Source organism: Theobroma umbraticum, unplaced genomic scaffold, assembly GCF_002168275.2.
Source record: "Theobroma umbraticum cultivar Fairchild unplaced genomic scaffold, ASM216827v3 scaffold_55.0, whole genome shotgun sequence".
Taxonomy (NCBI): Eukaryota; Viridiplantae; Streptophyta; class Magnoliopsida; order Malvales; family Malvaceae; genus Theobroma; species Theobroma umbraticum.
The window spans coordinates 4,323,967-4,346,730 of record NW_018397270.1 but is presented as its reverse complement, the minus strand read 5'-3'; the positions used below and the strand labels follow the sequence as shown (position 1 = coordinate 4,346,730).

The 22,764-nt window shown below is 34.2% G+C and overlaps 2 protein-coding genes and 2 pseudogenes across 4 annotated transcripts; 1 reads left to right on the top strand and 3 right to left on the bottom strand.

Moving 5' to 3' along the window:
• The first annotated feature begins 2,467 nt into the window (after positions 1 to 2,467).
• LOC110426437 (cation-transporting ATPase) lies at positions 2,468 to 5,884 on the top strand. 2 transcript variants are annotated; one of them, XM_021441640.2, is made up of 5 exons: positions 2,468 to 3,580; positions 3,900 to 3,962; positions 4,055 to 4,275; positions 4,674 to 4,792; positions 5,451 to 5,884. In XM_021441640.2, exons 1-5 carry the CDS (start codon positions 2,929 to 2,931, stop codon positions 5,566 to 5,568), a joined length of 1,173 nt encoding a protein of 390 aa, XP_021297315.2. In that variant the 5' UTR covers positions 2,468 to 2,928; the 3' UTR covers positions 5,569 to 5,884. The 2 variants fall into 2 exon arrangements, with proteins under 2 accessions (XP_021297315.2, XP_089641388.1); XM_089785262.1 differs by lacking the exons at positions 4,674 to 4,792; positions 5,451 to 5,884 and adding an exon at positions 4,448 to 4,654 and having other exon boundaries at positions 2,781 to 3,580.
• A 277-nt stretch (positions 5,885 to 6,161) lies between these two features.
• Positions 6,162 to 8,603, bottom strand: LOC110426188 (phenylalanine N-monooxygenase-like). 2 transcript variants are annotated; one of them, XM_021441350.1, is made up of 3 exons: positions 7,557 to 8,603; positions 6,829 to 7,476; positions 6,162 to 6,456 (listed from the first exon to the last, which is right to left on the bottom strand). In XM_021441350.1, exons 1-2 carry the CDS (start codon positions 8,577 to 8,579, stop codon positions 6,835 to 6,837), a joined length of 1,665 nt encoding a protein of 554 aa, XP_021297025.1. In that variant the 5' UTR covers positions 8,580 to 8,603; the 3' UTR covers positions 6,162 to 6,456; positions 6,829 to 6,834. The 2 variants fall into 2 exon arrangements, with proteins under 2 accessions (XP_021297025.1, XP_021297024.1); XM_021441349.1 differs by lacking the exon at positions 6,162 to 6,456 and having other exon boundaries at positions 6,659 to 7,476.
• A 6,184-nt stretch (positions 8,604 to 14,787) lies between these two features.
• LOC110426436 (tryptophan N-monooxygenase CYP79A68 pseudogene) lies at positions 14,788 to 18,841 on the bottom strand (annotated as a pseudogene).
• Positions 18,842 to 20,205: 1,364 nt separating this feature from the next.
• LOC110426268 (phenylalanine N-monooxygenase pseudogene) overlaps positions 20,206 to 22,764 on the bottom strand; it is a 6,877-nt pseudogene continuing 4,318 nt past the window's right edge.

Sequence of the window (22,764 nt, the reverse complement as noted above, 5' to 3'; positions counted from 1 at the left end):
CTTCCTTCTGCTTGGATACTTTGGGAGAAGTCAATTTTTGCCGGCCAGATGTGCATGGAACTGTAAAATTTGCTTGTATATGTTCAAAAAAATCTATAATTTCATATGTACTTTACTGCTTCGTTTCTGGTCTCGGCAACTTTTTTTGGAGAAATATGTGCAAAGTGCAAAGAACCAACTTCTGAATTCATATAGTTAACTTGATCAGTTTGAAGGATTTCCTCAGGACAGCTGAAAATAGCTGAAATTCCTTGTCCAAATGCTGTGGGAACTTGCAAAATTACTGAATAATGAGAATTTTCCAATAACAATTCTGCTGGTGTAGTTCTGAATGACCTCTCCCCCCTGACCTGCTCCTCATAATGGCAAACAATGTTTCATCTAACAAGGAAGCTCTCAAGGCTATGAATCTCAAATCAGTGCTTCGGATGTGAAAGGCAAAGGGATGGGGAAACCTAATCATGAACTTAAGTATTGCTTGCTCTATACAACTACTCAGGCTATGTTCATGGATTCTAAATTCCTAGATCTTGTCACATTACTTTGATCTTCCTGCCATCAGAACAGAACTAATGTACTTGCACATGAAACAAAACAGATAAATCATGGTTTCTATCTATGTTCTTTATGTCGTTCTCAGAAAAAAAAAAAAAGATTAGTTCCCAATGTTTCTTCACTCCAGGAGTAAGAACCAAATTACAGTTATGAGATGTCACTTTTCTACTAGGAAAACCAAATTACAGACTTTTATATGTCTGTACAAGAACCATATGTTCAAACCTTCAATGCCATATTCTCTATATCTAATGCACCGCCAGAGTTGCAGTAAGCAAAAGTTGCGAAATTGCTAGTTTAACACCACATAGCAAGGGGAGCAAAGAAACAGAAGCAGTAAATCATAGTGTTTCAAAAGAATTGCCAACCAAAACAAAGTTTTTAACTATAAAATATGTACTTATTAGTTTTCTTTTAGAGTATGTGTACAGCTGGAATGCCACGTAATTGTAACTATAAGTTCTTATTAAACCTTAGAGACATCCTACCGACATTGACATGGATTATGTACCTTAGTAAATTTCCCAATTGTATTTCCTAAAACTTAACAGAAGGTAAAATAAATAAATAAACTCATATTAGGATATAGTTTATGGTATGTGAATTGTCAAATCTCATTGTTTTAAAGACACACTTTAATGTTAAAAAACTCTCCATTTTTATTATAAAATAAATCTCATCTTAAAATGTGTCAGTATTAATGTATTGAATTTTATTAAAATTTTGAGAATACACTAAGACGATTGAACTAACGAAGAAACGTTTGAAGTTGGGATTTAATGGGAAGAAGGGAGAGATTCTTAGTTGGACTTTGTTAGTGGATCCAATCCCCAAAGGGGATTAAGCCCGTAAGGATGAGATTGGCATAGAGAAAGGCGGGGGGAGGGCGTGGCAAAAGCAAGCAGAAGTCCCTCCATCCAACCTGGTATTTGAATTTGAAAAGACAAAACCATAACCCCCTTTCCCTTCCTCCCCAAAACGCAATCCCACGTTGTTTCTTTCTCTACTTACATATACATACACATATATATATATATATATATACACACACACACACACACACCATCCTCAGACAAACCTTACTTAATCCTGAAAAGCGCGCCTCTCCCTGTCTTTCTCTCTCTCTCTCTGCAAATTCAAATCCAAACCCAAATTCCCCCTTCAGAGCACCAACAGATCTACTCTGGGTACCCATCAATCTCTCTCACAGTTAACTTTCCATTCTGTCTACGGATTCTCGAATACCCTTTTCAGCAAAACCTCTGTTGTTTCTAAAGTTTGGAGCTTTTCTTGATTCTTTCTCGAACCCCATGAACTTGGTTCTCGCAAAGTTTTGAAATTTTGAGAATTGGGTTTTTTGAAGAAATGGAGATCAAGCTGATTCTACCATGGTTTCTAAAGGCTTGGTCTTGATGCCTGGATCTGATTCAAAGGTTGGTCTTTTACATTTCTTCTTCAAATTTTCCTTTTTTGGTTTAAACGTTGTTGTTCTTTTTCTTGGTTTTGGATTGTTTTATAGTTGGTGAGAGGAAGAGGAGTATAGATGATTTGGAAGAAAGACATGAAGTTTCACCTAAGCGATTCAAAATGAGAGATCTTGATCTGTCATTCGCTCTGAAGGTAAATTTTTATGCTTTTTTTCTTTTGGGAGGGGGGGGGGGGTGGGTGTTGCTGTTCATTCCAATTACTGGTAAATTATTCTTCTTATAATGCATTAGAATTGATTCATTTTTGCTTGCCTTATCTATGTCTTTTTCTCCCTTTCTCTGTTGGGATTTGGAAAAATAATGGAAGTTTGTAATGATATTCAAGTATTAATGATAGCGGTTTCTAATTGTTACTATTATCTAATTGTAATGTGGCTTATATTGTTGAAACCTTTTTTTCTTTTCTCCTTTCATTTATGCAACAGAAATCAATGCCCACAATTCAAAATCTTTGAAAAGAAGAGAATCTAGTCAGCCATCGCTCGTTAGTGGAGAAGGGGTATCTCAAGTTACTGAGGTACCAGTAACCCTCAATTTTGATGGTTCTCAAGTTGAAAGGACTAATGGCGACAAGTTATTGGCAGTGGTCCAGCCTCTCTCTGGGCCTCTTGATCTTAACACTGAAGTTTGCTTTGCTAAGAATGAATCCTCTGATAACAATCCGAAATGTGAAGAAAAGTTTGACAAACTGTGTTCACAAGAGAGTAATTGTGCGACCTCGAAAGGCATTGGCTTGGATCTGAATGCGGAAGATGTTTCTAGCTCGATAAACTGTGAATCAGTTCCTCACAAACATGTCAACAATTTGAAGCCAAAGGATGTTTCTGAGTGTGGAAGTTCTATTGGTCCAGTGGAGGAGAAAGACTCATTAAGAGTTTGGAATGAGATGAAGCAAAATGGTTTTCTTTCATCTTCTCATGGAGGCATATCTATGCAAAATGGTTTACTGTCATCTTCTCATAGCGGAATACCAGTGCCTAAGCAACGTGGGAGGAAAAGTAAGAATGATGTGCTTAAGAAGAAGATGGAGCTTGCAAAGAGAGAACAGGTGGACAGGTTTACAAAAATTGCTGCTCCAAGTGGACTGCTCAATGGATTGAACCCTGGGATTATAAATCATGTTAGAAATAGAAAACAGGTACATTCCATAATAGAGGCCTTAGTGAAGTCTGAAAAACTTGAAAATGTGCATTCAGAAAGCAAAAGTGGAACTAAAGAAGATGATGGTAAGAAGGATCATGGAAATATTGATGACTCAGCATTACATCGACTCAGTTGTTACCATGAAGATGGGCCTCCAAATACTAAATCTATGAGCAAGAAAGCACGAGGTTATCTAGTGCCAATGCATAAGCCATTTTCCTCAATTTCAGAGGAAAGAAGTGGAGATGGTGACTCAAGCATGGTAGACACAGTCAGTGAGGATGATGCACTAGCACTGAAGTTGTCATCATCAACTAAGGCATCTGAGAATGCTAGCTCTTTCTCTAATGAGGAGTCAGCAAACATTACCAGCGCTTCTTCTCTTTCTGTAAAAGGTCAGAATTTGTGTTTGTTATTTAAATCTTTATTTCAGAACGTCCTCGAAAAATGTCAGAATGGTTGATAATAATGATTAGATGTTGAAAAGATAATAGTAGAGTGATGGCCAGAAGCTTATTCTTTAACATATTCATCTATGTACATGAAAAAAATGGCAATGAAGCAAGATTTGGATACCTGATGTTTGCTGTTTTCTGTACAATAAAAATATCTTGAATCAAATATTTCCAGTTGCTGAAGATGATTTATGTTTTTTTGGTGACTGTTATGGAGAAATGAACGACTTAACTGATATAAGTGACACATTTTTTTCAGCTGCCAGCGTTGCATCTCAATGGTTAGAACTTCTTCAGCAAGATATTAAAGGACGTCTTTCAGGTATTTGTCTTTCTCTCAAACTGTTATTAGACGTTTAGAGTAGAATATGTACTTATGTAGTTTCTTTGTTGATTTTTGCTCTGCACTTGCAGCATTGCGACGTAGTAAGAAGAGAGTGCGAGCTGTAATTACAATAGAACTCCCTTTTCAAATATCCAAAGAATTCTTCACTAACCAAGGGAGGGAGCCTAATCTCATAACAACTTCTGCTGATGGATTTTCCACTGATGCTGCCGCTGAGATGCATAGAGCAAGATGGAGTGCACTGTTTGATCAGATGGATAAAGCTCTTTCTGAAGAAGAGAAACAGCTAGTAAGTTACAGAAAAGCTACCATGTTTATTGTTATTTTGAGGAATGGTACTTGGGGTTTCTTTTTTTGGTAGAAGAAGACTATACTTGCTGTCTCTAGTGTTTGTTGCTTTGAAGTCAAGGGACCTAGGCTATCTAATTTAAACCCAAGTATTCTTTCCACCTTTGATCTAGGTATTCTTTTATCAATAAACCTTTATGAAGAGGAAAGGTGGATAATGTGGACCCACCTTTTAGTAAAGGCTAGCACCTTAGGTGTTATTGAAAAGAGGGCATTGAGTTGGTATGCTACTTAATTGAATTTGATCCTTTCAAGTTCATTTGCTTCTTCTCAATCTATTTTTCTCTTAAGTAGAGAAGGGTATTTCTAATATTTCTTAATTTCCCACTTACATTCCAGGAAAGTTGGTTGAACCAAGTAAAAGGTATGCAACTGCATTGTGATCAGGGCTTGCAACATATGCATTGGAACTTGCTTTACAGTTTACCACAACCAGGAGCATCAGAAAATAATATCAGGTAAGGCTTTTTGAAGTGTAGTTTTATTATTATTTTCTTTTATTTTGATGGTTTGAAATGCCTCAGATTATTATATCCATTGTAACTTCTCAATGATTGATAATTTCTTTTGCCCACGAAAACTAAAATTGTTGAAATTGGAAATCCAAAAGTATTTTGTTGCTTTATTAATCATCTAAATCTGCAAGATTTTGGTCTTATGATAAGGATTTTGTACTTCCATTCACTGTTCCTGATGCTAACCACTGCCCTTATATATCATTACTGCTTTATTTAGGATGCACATTGCATTTCATGATGTAATTTTAGATGCAGGCTGAAATTGCATTCATGAGACTCCAGATCTTTTCGGCTTGGTGGTCATATAACCACCACTTAATGGTTGGGGGGTTGCAATCTGAGGTTCAATCCCACCCTTGGATCCTGTCAAACGCAACCCCACCAGAAAGACCTCATATATGTGCTACTATCTTAGCTAAACATATCTCAAGAATTTAGCTGACATCTAACCATATCCATATGCTTGTTCTTTCACTTTGTGTTGGCTGGTCGATAGGAATTTCTATTGAGATTTTCTTATTTTTCTCATCTCATTTAGCTCTAGGTGTAAAGCAGATACTCATGAATCATTTCACAATTTAATCACGTTCTTGTGCAGATCAGGGACGGGGGATAGCTATGAGAGGGAATTGGCTGTCAGGGCAGCTGCGGCTTCAATATACTCAACCTGCGATTTTCTGTTGTCAAAGGAGAATGTACCCTGTTCTCTCATCTGATTAACTATGGCTTCCTAATTTCAATTGAATTTTCTTTCTTAATGCTAGCGTAGAAACATCAATGTGCATCATGCAAAACTAGTTAGGTTGATAAAGGCCTTGCTGGGTTGTGAATTCCTAACACCAGAAGTGAGGTCATTTTTTCTTCTTTTTTTTTTTTTTGCAATCCTTTATAATCATAGGGGCAGAATTTGTTGTTAGAAACGCAATTGTTGCACTGTGAGGTTCTTTTTGAAACAAAAATGAAAATTTGTTCAAACTTTTTGTGCCATTTTCATTGAAATGTTATGCATTTCCATTGGTGAAGTAATATGAGGAGAGTGCTACATTGCTCTTCTCCATTGTGACTATGGTGGGTTATGAGAACTGATGTGTGATGTATTTATAGAATGTGTGATCATACCACCTATATATTCATAGGGATCCAAAATTTATTCATTGAGCTTGTATGTTGAAGAAGGCAATGGTATAATTCAACTCCGGCCTTAGAGGAGGAAAAGAGCAACAGCCCAGTTATTTAGCAAGAAAATAAATACTAGAAAAAAGTGTATGCAATAAATAATTCATATATCATTAGTGAGAACTAAACAATATTTTTCGAATACTTTGAATAATTTATTAATATAATTCATAAGCCACAAAGTAGCCAATTACAAAATTGAAATCAACTTTCATAAAAAGAGCTTCGTAGCAGGAAATATTCAACTTAAGTACAGATTTATTCATAATTGAAGCTTTTTCATGACTGACTAATTAGCTGGATAAAGATGAGCAGGCAAGCGAGGCTGACAATGTGCTTGCAAAGGTGTGGCCATGAAGAGATCATCCTTTGCTTCAGAGAGATCGATGTTTGCCTCAGTAGGTAGAACCCTCGTTGTGGATCAGAACCTGGGGATAAAGCAGAAGAGACCCACGTTCATAAGTTAAATTCTGAAATGAAAAATTCACCAAACGGTAAATCTTATAATAAGAATTTTATTATTACTTGGAATGGAATACAAATTCTCTACCTTCACTTGGTGTCTCATTTCGATAGCTTGCTTATAGCAAGCAAATAATATAACAACAAGAGTGACGTTAATATAAGAAATTTACATAATACATGATGTATAATTATAAAACCAGACATTAATTAAGTGGAGGTAAAAGATACATGGATAAATCGAGGAAATGTAACTTGTACGGCTGGATTAACGGAAATTAAGATACGAGTAACTTAATCAGTTGCAGTTTATTTTAGTAGTAGTAGTCTTGCATTACATCTTTTCAATTGCAATTGAGCTGATTATATACTGCAGCAGACAAGCGAGGTTTAGCAAGTAAATGCAATGGTTTTGCCAGGAAAAGAGTATCTTCCGATTCTGAAAGGTCAATTTTTGCCTCATCAGGCTGCACCTTCCATGCAAAACCATGGATCAGCCTGGCCAATAGCATTATAGTCAATTCAGTTCCAAGAGCCGCGCCAATGCACCCGCGCCTTCCTGTAGTAAAAGAAATGAACCTCAGTTCCGTCTCTGTCAGGTTAACTTCCATCGAGGCATCCTTAAAATGGCGCTCAGGTTTGAACTTGAATGGCTCGTCCCAAACCTTGGGGTTCCGGCCTAGGCCTACCCGGCTGAGCAGGACGTGACTACCTTTGGGGATGAAGTAGCCAGCAACTATGGTGTCGGCGTTTGAGACATGGGGTACGTTAAAGGCTGCCATGGGGTGAAGCCGAAGGGCTTCCCTTGCACAAGCTTTTACGTAGTTAAGTTTCGGAATATCAGCCTCCTGAACCAACCTGTCCTTTCCAACAACACCATCTATTTCCTCGATTGCTTTCTGGAGAGTTTCGGGTTGGTTGATCATCTCTGCCATTGCCCATTCTGCTGCATTGGCAGGATTGTCCACTGTTGCAAGCATTAATTCCTGCATACGAAATAAGGACCATCAACTTTTAGTTAACCGAAAAATATATTATATTGTGTTTGGACAAGTAAGAATCTCACAGTGCATTGGGCTTTGATCTCTTCAACTGAAAGTGCTGGCTTCCCATCTGAATTTTTTGCTAAAATGAAGGCATCAAGCCAGTCTTCAGGCTCCTTCTTCTTTCCTTCTCTCCACTGTTGTACTCTCTCATCGATGATGGGGTCATGGTAGCCATTGATAATTCTCAGAGCCTCACTCACAATCTTTTCGTGACCATCCAAATCTAATGGTCTCAGCCAGGGTACATAATCTGATAGGGCGAAAGAATAAAGGTAAATGAGCACTGTAAAAACTGATTCGACGTGTTCTTCTTCTTCATGCCCAGGCCCTCCATCTTCTTTGCTTTTGCCAAAGTATCTTTTGTTGAACATCATCCTCCTGATGACATTTCCAGTGTATTGCCTACCTGCAAGTCTTAGGTTTATGACAGAGCCATTGGAACTGTCCTTTTCAGGGTTGACGCATTGGTTGTAAATGAACCTAACAAGATTATCAGCTTCTTGGGTTCTCTTATGGAGTAACCAGTTTAGTATTTCTGGTCTCATTAGGTTAGAAGTAACCACCCTTCTCATTTTCTTCCACTGGTCTCCCCATGGCGTAAGGATGATTGACAAGAAACCACGAGAAGCCAACTCAGATGCCATTGTAAGAGGCCTCGACGCGAAAACAGAATCATATTTTTTCAGGAATTCTCGAGCTATTTCAGGTGAAGTGACAGGAATGACATGAATGTTTGCAAGGCGGATACAAGCGATGCCAGTATCGAGTTGTTTCATGAGGTCATGAATCCACCTGTAGGCAGGCTTGTATTTCCATATTTCAGGAAGGTTTCCAATGACTGGCCAGGGAGTTGGCCCTGGAGGGAGAGGTGCTCGGTTGCTGTAAGTCTTTCTAGTAGTGATTTTCAATGTGGCAAGGGCAAGGGGTGCCAAGAGAAGCACTAGGACAAGTGTAGAATGAAATGAAACAAGTGTGGAGATGGCAAAATCATGGGAGCCCCATGGCAGTTGAGTTTGAAAGGAAATGGTTGAGGAATTATCCATTTGCTAATGATCAAACACTAGTCTTTGTGTACACAGAAGGATGATAGGCATAGCTATTTATAGAGACAAAGGTGTGATAATTTTGGTCATTCAAAATTTTGTTTTGTTATTTTTTTCTTATTTTCGGTATTTTTTTTTCTTAATTTGCTTATGAAACTACCTGAAAAGCAATACAGCATAAACCATACTTTGAACTTAAGATTTAAAGTTCAGAACTTCCTTTCTACCTAATTCTATTATTTTTTAATTAAATATAATTATTTCATTTACTATAATACACACACACACACACACACTTAATCAAGTAAAATTTATTGGCATCAAACACTAATAAAGGTTAGAAATTCAAATAATAAGATACAATCACCTCAAGTCATACTAAAATGCAAGCACCGTAAAGTAAAATGAAAGTAATCAGCCATAGAAAAAAAAAATCAAATTTCTTATAAAAGTTTGCACCAGGCATGGAATATCTCCTATCTATCAACATCAAATTTAACTAAAGAATTATATAATGCACCAAGAAAACCCGACTGAAACTTGCAGACGAGAAAAAAAGCAGGCCAAGGAAACAAATTAATACACCAACTAGACTTAAAACCATGTGGGAAACAAATTAATGACAGCATCCTCTTTTTTTTTTTTTAAGTAAATTATTTCTAAACCAAACAGTGAAAATGTTTAATAATTTTTAACAATTGAGTGTTTAAAATATTAATTAAAATTTTATTTTTTAAAATTACAAGATTGAAATAAAAATTCTTGAAAAGTTAAATGATGATATAGATAATTTATTTTAAAGAAAAATCGGACATTCGATATGAGACAAAAATAATAAACAGTCTAAGAAAACAATCAATAATTTTCTGCTCGCCTTTTTGGGTTTTTTAAATAGGATTATTTGTGGTTAAATTGATCCACAACTAACCTCTGCGTACGTGGTGCAATGGCACTGATACACGTGACCCAACTAATTCTGTCACGCATGCGTGTGTTTGACGTATCACACGTAAAGCTAGGCTGCCCATGTTTACAACGTTTCAAATCTTTTTAATGTTTTTTCTGGCTATGCTGTGACAACGTTTACTTGTGGTCGCAAAATTAGGCTCATTTGGCTTTCATTTCATGGATAATATTGTAGAAAAGAAAAAATTATCATCAAATTACGTACTGTCACGTAGATTTGATGATATCATAATTATGTAATTAATTATAAAATAATTAATTTATTGATCAAATTATTCAAAGACACATAATTACATTAATTCACTTATGTATCATCTCTTGCAATAATTAAAAGATAATATTTAAATTAGATCAATTATATTTAATTATTGATAATCTAATTTATCTTTAAATAAATTAAAGTAATTTAGAGATAATATTCATATTTTTGACTAATCAAAATTTAATTATTGATCATCTAATTTATTTATGATAATTACGATAATTTAGAGATAAAAATTAAATTTGATTGTTTAATTTGTTTCTAAATAAATTTAGAGATAAAACTTAAATGTAACCAATCAAAATTCAAGGACTCAAAATTCGACAAATCAAAAGACTTTTAACGAGTCATCATGATTTATTTCTAATTAAATTAACATAATTTAGAGATAATTCAAAAAGACTACTTTTTCATCAAAGTCTTTTATCTAGCGTTGTAAAATAAGGGCTCCTCCAAGCTATTTGCTTTCATTGGAAGGCATTCAAAGATTTAAAGCATTTCGAACATTGAGAAGAGCTAAAGATTTTTGAAGGGAAGATATCAAATAGTAAAGTTCGTAATCAAGTCTTCAAGCAAAGTTTGTGATTAAGCCATCAAGCAAAGTTTGTGATCAAGTCGTCAAGACTTTTGAAGCAAGATATTGAGTCTAATTCATAATCAAGATCAAGTTGTCAAGACCTTTGAAACAAAGATATCAAGTCTAGTTCTTGATTAAGATTAAGTCATCAAGACCTTTGAAGTGAATATCAAACGAAGTTCATGATCAAGACTAAGTCTGAATTTGTAACTTTTGAAGACAAAGTGAAGAAATGAATTAGACGAATTTTTAGAGATTATAACTTACACCAAATATTTGATATTTATCTCATAATTTTGAAGTCAAAAAATTTTAACAAGAAATTTGTATTCTAGCACACCTAGTGGGACGACCTTTGCCTTTCATCTTCTTTCTTCAAACAAATCTTCAAATCGCAAATGGCTCCTAAGATGATTCTTGCCAATAAACTTGCTTTCAAGCCTGCTTAAGCTAATCTTGTAGTCTTTCCACTTTCATCATCAAACGTAGATGTTCCAATACATCCACATGGTATTTGGAGAAAGACAGAAGCTCTTACTAAATTGTATGAGCAGGCTTTCCTAATTGTCAACCAAAATCCTTTATATGATACTTCTTCCCCAAGTTTTGAAGAATTCTATGATATGCAACTTGTTTCTTTTGATGGATCAAGTATAAATCAACTCCCATTCAAGGAACATGATGGCTATTCAGGTAATAGCTCTATTTCATCATCCCCTCGCCAAAGTTCTTTGTCAAAAACGAATTCTAGAGCGATGGTTGTCATGACAACTAGAACAGTATTTTTAAAAGAACAAGTTGCGTTTTTTGAGAAAAGTGTGGAATCTCTTATGACAAGCATCAGAGAAAAAGATAAGTAAATCGCCTTAATGATGGCAAAGGTTAACAGCCTTGCTAGAAAGGCACTAGTTGATCTTGATCAAAATTAGTACCAAAATCTTCAAGATAATGATGAGAATTACACTATGGAAGTGGAAAGTAATCTCCAACAAAAATCCAATGAAGTGGTCACTATAAACCAATTGAAAGAATTCATCGAAAAAGCCATTACGGAATGAGTGGAAAGTGTTTCCCAACCTTTATACACTTATGCCAAGCCATACTCTTAGATTGATCGTGCGAAGATGCCATTTAACTACTAGCCACCAAAGTTCAAAATCCTTTTCAACATTTTACACACTTCATGGAAACTTGCAACAATGTTGGCACTTGTGGCAATCTTATGGTGAAATAGTTCATTCGCTCTCTAAAGGGCAATGTCTTTGATTGGTACACGAGCTTGAAATCTAGGATGATTGACAATTGGGAGCAATTAGAACTTGAGGTCCTTAATCCCTTTTATATCACTTGACGTATGGTGAGCATGATTGAATTCACAAGTTTACATCAATGGAAAGATAAGCCTATGATTGATTATATCCATAGGTGGATAAATCTCAGTCTCAATTGCAAAGAATGATTGTCCAAATCCTCAACTCTTAACATGTGCATTCAAGGGATGAATTGAGGATTACATTACATTCTTCAAGGTAGTAAGCCTAAAACTTTTGAAGAATTAGCTTTTCATGCCTATGACATGGAATTAAGTATGTTAGTAGTTAGAAATCAGGGACTTTTAATGCAAGAACCAAGGAAGGGTAAGTAAGACGTCTATAAAAGGGGCAAAACTTTGATAGATAATGGTGAAGGAAAACAGTTTATGATTGTGAATACCAAACCAATCAAAGTACTATTAACTCAAAGAAGACCCAAGAGACAAAGCTTGGTCTTTTACAAGATAAAAATAAAATGTCTTTGAAAGAATTGTAAGAGAAAAAGTATCTTTTTCCCGACTCAGATATCGTGGGAATGTTGAAAGAAATTTTGAAGGCTAAACTCATTCAATTGCTAGAGATGAAGAGACTTGAAGTGGTTGATCAAGTAAATGGCCCCAACTATTGCAAGTACCATCCTTTGGTTGGTCACTTGATAGAAAAATGTTTTTTCTTAAAAGACAAAATCATGGGACTATAAAAAGATGGGAAGATTGAATTTGAATAAGAAATGGTGGTAGCAAATGTGGCATTGGCAACTAGCATGCTTTCTCCACTTAATATTTATAGCACAAATATAAAATTTGGATCTTTTGACTACATAATGTCAACCCTAAATGTAGAAAAAACATCAAATCCTCAAGATAATAGGGGCAATGCTCGTGGTTCTATAGTTGAATATCCAAACAATGAAGGATGGATCTTAGTTTCTAGTTGAAAAGGAAGAAAAAGGGAATCCTCCCAAGAATAAGAAAGCTCTAAGAAGATCCAAAATGGTAAAACAACCAACTAGGAAAGTGATGCCAAAGATAATGCCAAGGAAAGTAAACAGGTGTAATAGGCTTAGATGACCAATCACTTTAAATGAATTCATTCCAATTCATTTCAGAAACCAAAATCTAATTCCCATATCATGTTTCCAAATCAATAAAGATGTTGAGAAGGAAGAAAAAATTAAGTTTGATTCTAATTCCTCACATGATGAAGAAATTACTTTTTCTGATGAAGACTTATTATTGGGGTCTACCCCTTATAAGTGATCTCTTTTTGTTTAGGGGTATAATTATGAATAAAAAATCAATCAAATCCAGATAGATGATGGATTTCTTGTTAACTTGCTCCCACTAAAGATAATGAAAGAACTCAGGGTGCCTCTCAACTAATTATCGAAGAGTTGCTTGATGATCCAAGGTTTCAATCTTGAATGGTAAAGAGTTGTAGAAAAAGTTAAACTTTAGCTTTTTATCTCTGACATGGAATCTAATCCATTGTTTCATGTGATTGCTGCTAACATAACATACAACATGTTGTTAAGGCAACCTTGGATACATCAAAATGGTGTAGTATCATTAACATTTCATCAATGCTTCCAATATTGTAGAAATGGTTAAGTGCAGACAGTGATTGTCGAACATTAAACAATTTACTACAGTAAAGGCATATTTAGCTAATGCTAAGTTCTATTTGGAAAGTACCTTCATGGAAGAGGTATAACCCAAAGGCGATCAGGGAAATGATGAATGTGAATCATCAAAAAGGAAAGGAAAGAAATCGTCTTTGTCTACAAAGAAAGATGATGATATTATTGGAGGCTTAAAAAATTTAACTTTGCCACTCACTAGTTTGGAAAAGTAAAAAATCACTAATTCCCCATGCTTGTTGATATGTTGTCATCCCATTGATTTCCTCGAGAACACGATCGATTACTATTAGTTTATTTGTTGCTCCTTTTTCCAGATTTACGCCAATATGGATAACCAGTCACCATGAAACAATATTCTTTGCTATGGTTTGTCTTCCTACAATGGATACAGGATGAAAATCAGCTACAACTCCCATAATCATTTTTCTTTTGTCACAAATTATTTTCTTTATTCAACAAGGTAGTAGCTTCAATGATGGGTGCATGAGTTGTAACGACTAAACGTTGTTTCTCTTCGTATATTGCAATGGCGTAAACTCTTCCAAGATTTGGCAATAGGTCTACACTTAATATTTGTGACCGCACAATTGAATATACTTTATCTGGTCTTATAAAAAATCAAAAACCTTTTCTTCCTCATACATAGATTCCTTTTCGCCACACCATAAGTACAGCCATGTTTGCATGATGGGATTGAATTGAGACCCTGTTACTCATCCAAAATGATTTTTAATTTACTATAATAACACAAGATCGAGGATTTCTCTTGTTATAAAAGAGCTATGGTGCACTTCAACTCATAGACTCTTGGTGTAATTCCTTACGTAAATCTTTCTTCCAAATCTACCCATATTTCACTTGCAGTTTCAACATAAGCAGCACTACCTTGAAGCTCTTTAACAAGTGCATTTGTAAGTAATGAAAGAACCACTGTATTGCATTGGATCCATAACTGTAAATCCAATGAATCAACATCTAGTTTTTTTATCGTTCCATCCACAAAACTTGCTTTGTTTTTGGAATAGAGCGCATTCATAAAGCTACGCCTTCACGTGAAATAATTATCTCCACTTTTATTGAGAAGGTGTGTCACAAATATCTGGATGATTAGACAAATGCAAGTAGTATGGAGAAGTGGCATGAATGACCTTGCTTTGATTAGCACTCGCAGTCGCCACTAATTCTTTAATATTCTTGCCTTTGTCATTATTCACATCATCTCCTGTCATTTTAAAAAAAAATCAAGATATCGTAATTTGCTCTGATACCATGAAAAATAAAATAACTTAAAAAAATAGAGTTAGAAAAACTCTTACTTTTCATTAATAAGATGGAGACATATATAGACATGGTTTGCTTAAAGTGTAAGTAAATAATATAAAAGGAAGTTTTCTAATTTTAGACTTCCTTGGAGTGCAAGTAAAGTAAAAAAAACTTACCAAGAAAGATTATATGAAAGAATAAATCTTATAAATAAAAGATCCTCTAATAATAAAAAGTGATTCTACATGTTCTTCTTTTTCATGTCCAAGTCCTCTATCTTCTTTGCCATTGCCAAAGTGTCTTTTGTCGAACATCATCTTTTTGATGACATTCCCAACGTATTGCTTGACTGCAAGTCTCAGGCTTATAACAGAGCCATTGAAACTACCATTTTCAGGGTTGACGCATTGGTTGTAAATGAACCTAACAAGATTATCAGCTTCTTGGGTTCTCTTATGGAGTAACCAACTAAGTCTTTCTGGTTTAATTATGTTAGAAGCAACAACCTTTCTTATTTTCTTCCACTGATCTCCCCATGGCACTAAGGCGGTTGACAAGAAACTGCAAGAAGCCAACACAGTCGCCATTGTGCCAAGCCCCGATGTGAAAATAGAATCATATTTTTACAAGAATTCTCGAGCGATTTCAGGTGAAGTGACAAAAATTACATGAATGTTTGCCGGGTGGATACAAGCAATGTCAGTATTGAGTTGTTTCACAAGGCCATGAATCCACGTGAAGGGAGGCTTGTTTGTCCATATTTCAAGAAGGTTTCGAATGACCAGCCAGGGAGTTGGGCTTGGAGGGAGAAGTGCTTGGTTGCTGTAATTCTTTCTAGTAGTGCATTTCGATTTGACAAGGACAAGGGGTGCAAAGAGAAGCACTAAGATAAGTGTTGAATGAAAAGAAACAAGCTTGGAGATGGAAAAAACGTGGGAGCCCCAAGGCAGCTAAGTTTGAAAGGAAATGTTTGAGGAATTATCCATTTGCTAATAATCAAACACTAGTACATTGTATGTCAGTCTCTTTGTCTACACAAAAGAATAATAGGCAGATCTGTTTATAGTGAGAAAGGTGCCACAAATTTGGTCATTCATCACTTTTTTTTTTGAAAATTGGTCATTCATCATATTGTTCTGTTTGTTTTTAATTTTTGGTATTTGTTTTCTGAATTTGCTTTTGAAAGTAATTGAAAAGCAATACAGTATAAACCATGCGTTGAACTTAAGATTAAAGTTTCAGAACTTCCTCTTCACCTAATTTTATTGTTGTTATAATTCTTCCATTTACTATAACATACATATATACTTAGTCAAGAAGAATTTATTGACCTCAAACACTAATAAAATTTAAAAATTCAAATAATAAGATACAATCACCTTAAGTCATACTAATACGAAAACACCGTAAAATAAAATGAAAGAAATCAGCCATTAAAAAAGAAAAAAAAAAACTCAAAGTGCAAACAAAAGTTTCCACCAAGCATGAAATATCTTCTATCTATCATCCACATCAAATTTAACTATAGAATTTGCAATCTCAAGCCATCCTTCTACTGTTCTCAATCCACTTACTAAACTTTATGTTTATTCAAATTATTTTAAACTAAAATTTATTAATAATTAATCTATCAATATAACTAGGCTAGACACTCTCACCTTCAAAATATGAAAATATTCTTACTTATTTATTTGGAAAATGGAATTTATATTTAATTTTTTTAAATAAAAAAAATTATACACTTATCATTAAACTAAAATTTGAAGTATGTAACTAAATTGACTTATGTTTTTAATGCCCGAAATCTTTGTGGTCAATATTGTCATTTTAATTACCACGAAAAATAGCTCATGAAATTAACATGTGTATAATTATACCTATCCTTTTCCTTTTAAAAAAAAATGTGAGAAATTATTTTCTTCACATTTTTTTTTTACTTAAAGACGAACTAAATTGAATTGTTTGGTCACCAGCCACAGAAAAATTTTCCATCTCTATTTATGAGGTTCACAATTTCTTGCGGTTGTGGTTGGCAGAAAAGTCTTTCAATGATGTTAAGAAAGGGTCACACCTTCTGTGTCCTTTGTGGCATTGTCTTGTCCTTTAAATGTAACTTTGTTAGTTATTTTTGAAGACCATAAAGTTTTATTAATAAGAAGGAGATAATATAAATAAATATTGAAAATATAATTATATAAATGTAAATTTAACTGTTTTGTATAAATTTTTAATAATATTATGGATAAAATATAATTATATAAATTACATACACTAGTCAACAACACACCATGCATGTTTTATTATTTTAGGTCATGAGGAATTAAGGATTCAGGGACACAAAAAGGTTGTTATCATCCCAAAATTTGACCCTTCCAAGTTCCATGGTGCTGGCCTAGAGCAAAAGACATATGGCCTCCCACCTGAGCAGGAGCAGCTCAATAATTTCAAAGACATAAGGCGAAATTTTCAAATGAGACATTTTTATTCAAATTAAGAAAAAAAATTTTATTCTTTTAACTTTTTGAAATGCAAAATTTTTAATTAAACTTTTGTAATCAAGTTCTTTTAATATTTCTTTTTCAATTGATAATATACTCAATCTATTTAATCTTTCTTGAGACATTGTTAATCTAAATAAGATTTTATTAATTTTAGTTTTGAAAACCTTTTTTCTCCTGAAGCAACAATTACTAGAATTGTTATCATTATTCTAAAAGCAATATATGAATTTGGAAAAGAATGAGTCTTCTTCTATAATTAACTATGTTGATTGAATTGTTATATTCTATTTGTATAATGTCTATTAAAATTTTTAGTGTTGAAAATAAATCTAAACCATCAATATCAGTAAAATTGTTATGTTTTAAGGAACATTCAGGATTAAAGCAATATTCTTTCCAACTATTATCATCTAATGACTTCAACTTTTTACAGCTAAATAGAAAACCAAAATAACTTTCATATATCTTAAATTGTTCAAATCTATTTTGGAGTGAAAAAATTGCTTGATATAATATATATATAAGAAGTAATCAATTCTAAATGATTTTTCAAGAAATCTTGTTATTTAATTGTCAACATTCTCATCAAATTGCTTTTATTTTTTTTCTATAAATGATATATGTATCACGAAATTTAGGTTCTATGTTCATTTTATTATTCAAATTTAGGGTTTAGGAATTGAGAAGTTATAAAAAATTAAAATTTATTAGACACATAATTAAGAAAGTAAGAAAATATGTTATTTTATTAATTATACTTTTACATTTTTTTAACAGAAAGTGAGAAAAATAATTGAGAATTAATAGACGTGGAATTAAGAGAAAATAGCTATTTATTGAGAATAAAAGAATAGATAAATATTTTATTAATTATCTTAATTTATATATATTTTTAATATAATTAATTATATTATAATTCTTATAAAATTATGCGATCTCCCAAATTTAAGCGCTAAAGCCCTTGCTTAGTTGACTTGACCCAAAGACCGGCCTAGAAGTTGTGTATTCTCTACCTTGGAAATGCCCTGGTGCTAATTATTTAGCTATGAAAACTACACAGTTTCACGTTTAAAATATATACCAAAAACTCAAATAGAATTAGAGAACCTTTCTTTGTTTCTTGTTTTTGTCTATATCACTTTCAAACTTTATTTTAGACCAAATAGGTACTCATAATTAATTATTGACGAATTATCATTAATCAAAATATCATTTATTTATGATAATAATATGACGTTCACGTAGGGTGAAATATACCACATAATCATGTCATTATTAGGGCTCATATTTTTTTAATGTGATTTGTGAAGTTTCAATTTCAACATCGGAATGGTTTCTCAATACTCAGTATACAACTACTAAAAGAGATGGATTCCGAAGAAGATTTATGCTTAATATAGAAGCTTCTATCTTCCATGTCAAGTTGAATATTTTGCTTTATATTAATTAAAATTTTAGAAATTTGACATAATACTTGAAAAACTTTTAAATTATTCAAAAAATTTTCAAATAAGCATTTATTTTTTATTATATTCAATTAAATTTTTATATTTTTTATTTTAAACCAAATAGGCACTGATAATTAATTATTGATGAATTATCATTAATCAAAATATAATTTATCATTTTATATATATGTAACGATAATGTGACGTTGACATATGATGAAATATACCAAAAACCCAAATGGGTGGTCGAGAATTAGAGATCTTTTCTTGTTTTTGTCTATAGTACCCATTACCACTATATAAACGTGCTCAGGTATACGACTTCAGGGAAAATAACATCGTCTTGAAAAGTAACGAACAAGAAAGACAGATTTCCAAAAAATCACTAAATATTATCTTTTCTCCACGAACATATATAGTATATGGAACTAAATAGATATGCATTTAGGACCACCATGCATGTTTTAGAGTTATATAGTTCGTGAGGATTCATCCCGGAATTGGACACGTGCATCGTTATGGGCCAGTAGCTGGGGAGAAAGCAGGAGCTATGGCCCTCCCACACGAGACCCACGTTATGTTCCTCCATACCCAGCTACCCAGTGATGGCTAGGTACGTTTTATGTAGACCTGACGTTAGCTGGAAAACCACAATTGCACGAATCACACCGAAAACGAATGGTTGTTATTTTTTGCCACTTGTTAAATGTGCAGGATCAATTTCTGAATCTTACACAGGAAAAATGTTTTCATGTGGTCTATAGTTTATGAAGTGTACTCTTTTAATATCTTTAAGTGTGTGAACTTCGATAGTTATACCTTCTATATTATCTTTTTGTTGGTTAAATGCTTGTTTTGAAATTTAATATTTATTAAAATTTTCAATTATTTGGGATTCAGCCTTATTTCGTTCAAATTAAGATGTTACCTTCTCCGATTTTGTTCATTATGTGAAATTGAGTTGCTAATTATCATCAATAAAATGATTACTAAAGAGATACAAATGTATAGTTATTAAAGATTACTTTTATGCAGTATCGTTAATCCTATTAAGAGTACAAATCTTCTATCTTCACTGGATATCCCGTTTGGATAATTTGCTTGCAGCAAGCAAATAGTATAACAGTAAGAGTGATGTTAATATAAAAAATTTACAGAATCCGTAATGTAAAATTATAAAACAAGACATTAATCAAGTGGAGGTAAAAAATATTTATTCTACATGGACGATTAGTTACGGTGCTTTAATTACCAATTAGTCAATAGAGAAAAAGGTATAGTGTTGCCATAAATTCAGCAATGTAAAATAACCTAAAAGACACACATGAAGAGTAATATATAGTCATAAGCCTCAACTTGGAGATTAGACTTTTTGGAATGATTGTGAATTATGTTTAATTGTCACTCTTTTTTTCTTACTGTTATGCCTCCATGGACTTGTGATTATTAGCTGGAATTGAATAAAAATCCTCTCTCTCCACTTGGTACGTTCATTCCATAATGTGCTCGAATAGCACACAAAAAATATTATAGTAAGAGTGACAGCTAATATAAGAAGTTTGTTAAATATATGATGCAAATTTATGAAAGGAGACGTCAAGCGAAAATATTTGTATTCTACTTCGAATATGAGTTAAGTGTGTCTTCATTTCCACTACATGGATAAATCAAGGAAATGTAACTTGCATAGCTGGATTAATGAAAATTGACGTACGAGTAACTTAATCAGTTACACTTTATTTTACTAGTCGTCTTGCACTAAATCTTTTCACTAGCAATTAAGCTGAGCATATACTGCAGCGGACAAGCGAGGTTTAGCAAGAGCATGCAAGGCTTTGCCAGGAAGAGATCATCTTCCGATTCTGAGAGGTCAATTTTGGCCTCATCAGGCTGCGCCTTCCATGCAAAGCCTTGGATCAGCCTGGCCAACAGCATTATAGTCATTTCAGACCCAAGAGCCACGCCCATGCACCCTCGCCTCCCTGTACTAAAAGAGATAAACCTCAGTTCTGTCTCTGTCAGGTCAACTTCCATCGAACCATCCTTCAAATGGCGTTCAGGTTTGAACTTGAATGGCTCGTCCCAAACCTTGGGGTTCCGGCCTAGGCCTACCCGGCTGAGCAGGACGTGACTACCTTTGGGGATGAAGTAGCCAGCAACAATGACGTCGGTGTTTGAGACATGGGGTAGGTTAAAGGGTGCGATGGGTGAAGCCGGAAGGCTTCCCTTGCACAAGCTTTTACATAGTTGAGTTTCGGAATATCAGTCTCCTGAACCAACCTGTCCTTTCCGACTACACCATCTATTCCTCGATTGCTTTCTGGAGAGTTTCGGTTGGTTGATCATCTCTGCCATTGCCCATTCTGCTGCATTGGCTGGATTGTCCACTGTTGCAAGCATTAATTCCTGCATACGAAATAAGGATCATCAAACTTTAGTTAACCGAAAAATCTATTGTGTTTAGACAAGTAAGAATCTCACAATGCATTGGGCTTTGATCTCTTCAACTGAAAGTGCAGGCTTCCCATCTGAATCCTTTGCTAAAATGAAGGCATCGAGCAGGTCTTCAGGCTCCTTCCTCCCCTTCTCCCACTGTTGTACTCTCTCATCAATGATAGGGTCATGGTAGCCATTGACAATTCTCACAGCCTCACTTACAACTTTTCGTGACCCTCCAAATCAATGGTCTCAGCCAGGTACTAATCTGATAGGATGAAAGAGTAAAGGTGCTTGAGCATAGTAAAGAGTGGTCGAACGTTTTTCTTCTTCATGTCCAGGCCCTCCATCTTCTTTGCCTTTGCCAAAGTATCTTTTGTCGAACATCATCCTCCTGATGACATTTCCAGTGTATTGCCTGACTGCAAGTCTCAGGTTTATAACAGAGACATTGGCACTATCATTTTCAGGATTGATGCATTGGTTGTAAATGAACCTAACAAGATTATCAGCTTCTTGGGTTCTCTTATGGAGTAACCAGCTAAGTCTTGTTGGTTTAATTATGTTAGAAGCAACTACCTTTCTCATTTTCTTCCACTGATCTCCCCATGGCACCAAGGCGGTTGACAAGAAACCGCGAGAAGCCAACTCACTTGCCATTGTAACCGGCCTCGATGCAAAAACAGCATCATATTTTTTCAAGAATTCTCGAGCGATTTCAGGTGAAGTGACAGGAATGACATGAATGTTTGCCAGGCGGATACAAGCAATGTCAGTATCGAGTTGTTTCATGAGGCCATGAATCCACCTGAAGGCAGGCTTGTTTTTCCATATTTCAGGAAGGTTTCCAATGACTGGCCAGGGAGTTGGCCCTGGGGGGAGACGTGCTTGATTGCTGTAATTCTTTCTAGGGTGCTTTTCAAGTTTGGTCAAGGAGGTGCCAAGAGAAGCACTAGGACAAGTGTAGAATGAAATGAAACAAGTGTGGAGATGGCAAAATCATGGGGGCCCCATGGTAGTTGAGTTTGAAAGGAAATGGTTGAGGAATTATCCATTTGCTAATGATCAAACACTAGTATATTGTCTATCTGTGTCTTTGTCCGAACAAAAAGGTTGATAGGCATAGCTATTTATAGAGACAAAGGCGTGAGAATTTTGGTCATTCATCATTGTTCAGTTTGTCTCTTATTTTTGATATTTGTTTCCTTAATTTGCTTTTGAAACTAATTGAAAAGCAATATAGTATAAACTATACTGTGAACTTAAGATTTAAAGTTCGAACTTCCTTTTCACCTAATTTTATTATAATTTTTAATTAAATATAGTTCTTTCATTTACTATAATATAAAGGGATGATTTTTTTTAACCCTTAAAAGATAAAGTAATTTCGAAAATTATCTTCTTTTAGTTTAAATTGTTTTCAGCCAAGAGAAAAGATTTTTGGACAAAAGTGCTCTTAATGAAAACCTTCTCATCTTCAAGCACATGTGTTGTAAAAAATTTTGTTACACATCGTATTGAAAAAAAGTTATTGCATACCATGTCTTTTTTTATGATTAGAGGAAATGCAACAAATAAAATAACCCTAAAACTAATTATCCAAATTTGGTGATTTTGAATAATATCTGTTTGTTCAAATCCATTTCATCCTAGCAGTAACGTTGATATTGAATAACTTCTTAATATATTTCATGAAGGTGTTTAACTCTAAGAGTTTATATCCTAATAAAATATAAAGAGACCAAACATGTGATTTTTTTAGAATATGTTTTTATTA

Bases quoted from the DNA above. Each gene is read 5' to 3' on its own strand.
- LOC110426188 (XM_021441350.1), bottom strand. From the start codon at position 8,579: ATGGATAATTCCTCAACCATTTCCTTTCAAACTCAACTGCCATGGGGC. The intron at 7,477-7,556 runs GTGAGATTCTTA...TTTCGTATGCAG, and splicing joins AGATCAAAGCCCAATGCACT to GAATTAATGCTTGCAACAGT.
- LOC110426437 (XM_021441640.2), top strand. From the start codon at position 2,929: ATGAAGCAAAATGGTTTTCTTTCATCTTCTCATGGAGGCATATCTATG. The intron at 4,276-4,673 runs GTAAGTTACAGA...CTTACATTCCAG, and splicing joins CTGAAGAAGAGAAACAGCTA to GAAAGTTGGTTGAACCAAGT. The intron at 4,793-5,450 runs GTAAGGCTTTTT...GTTCTTGTGCAG, and splicing joins GCATCAGAAAATAATATCAG to ATCAGGGACGGGGGATAGCT.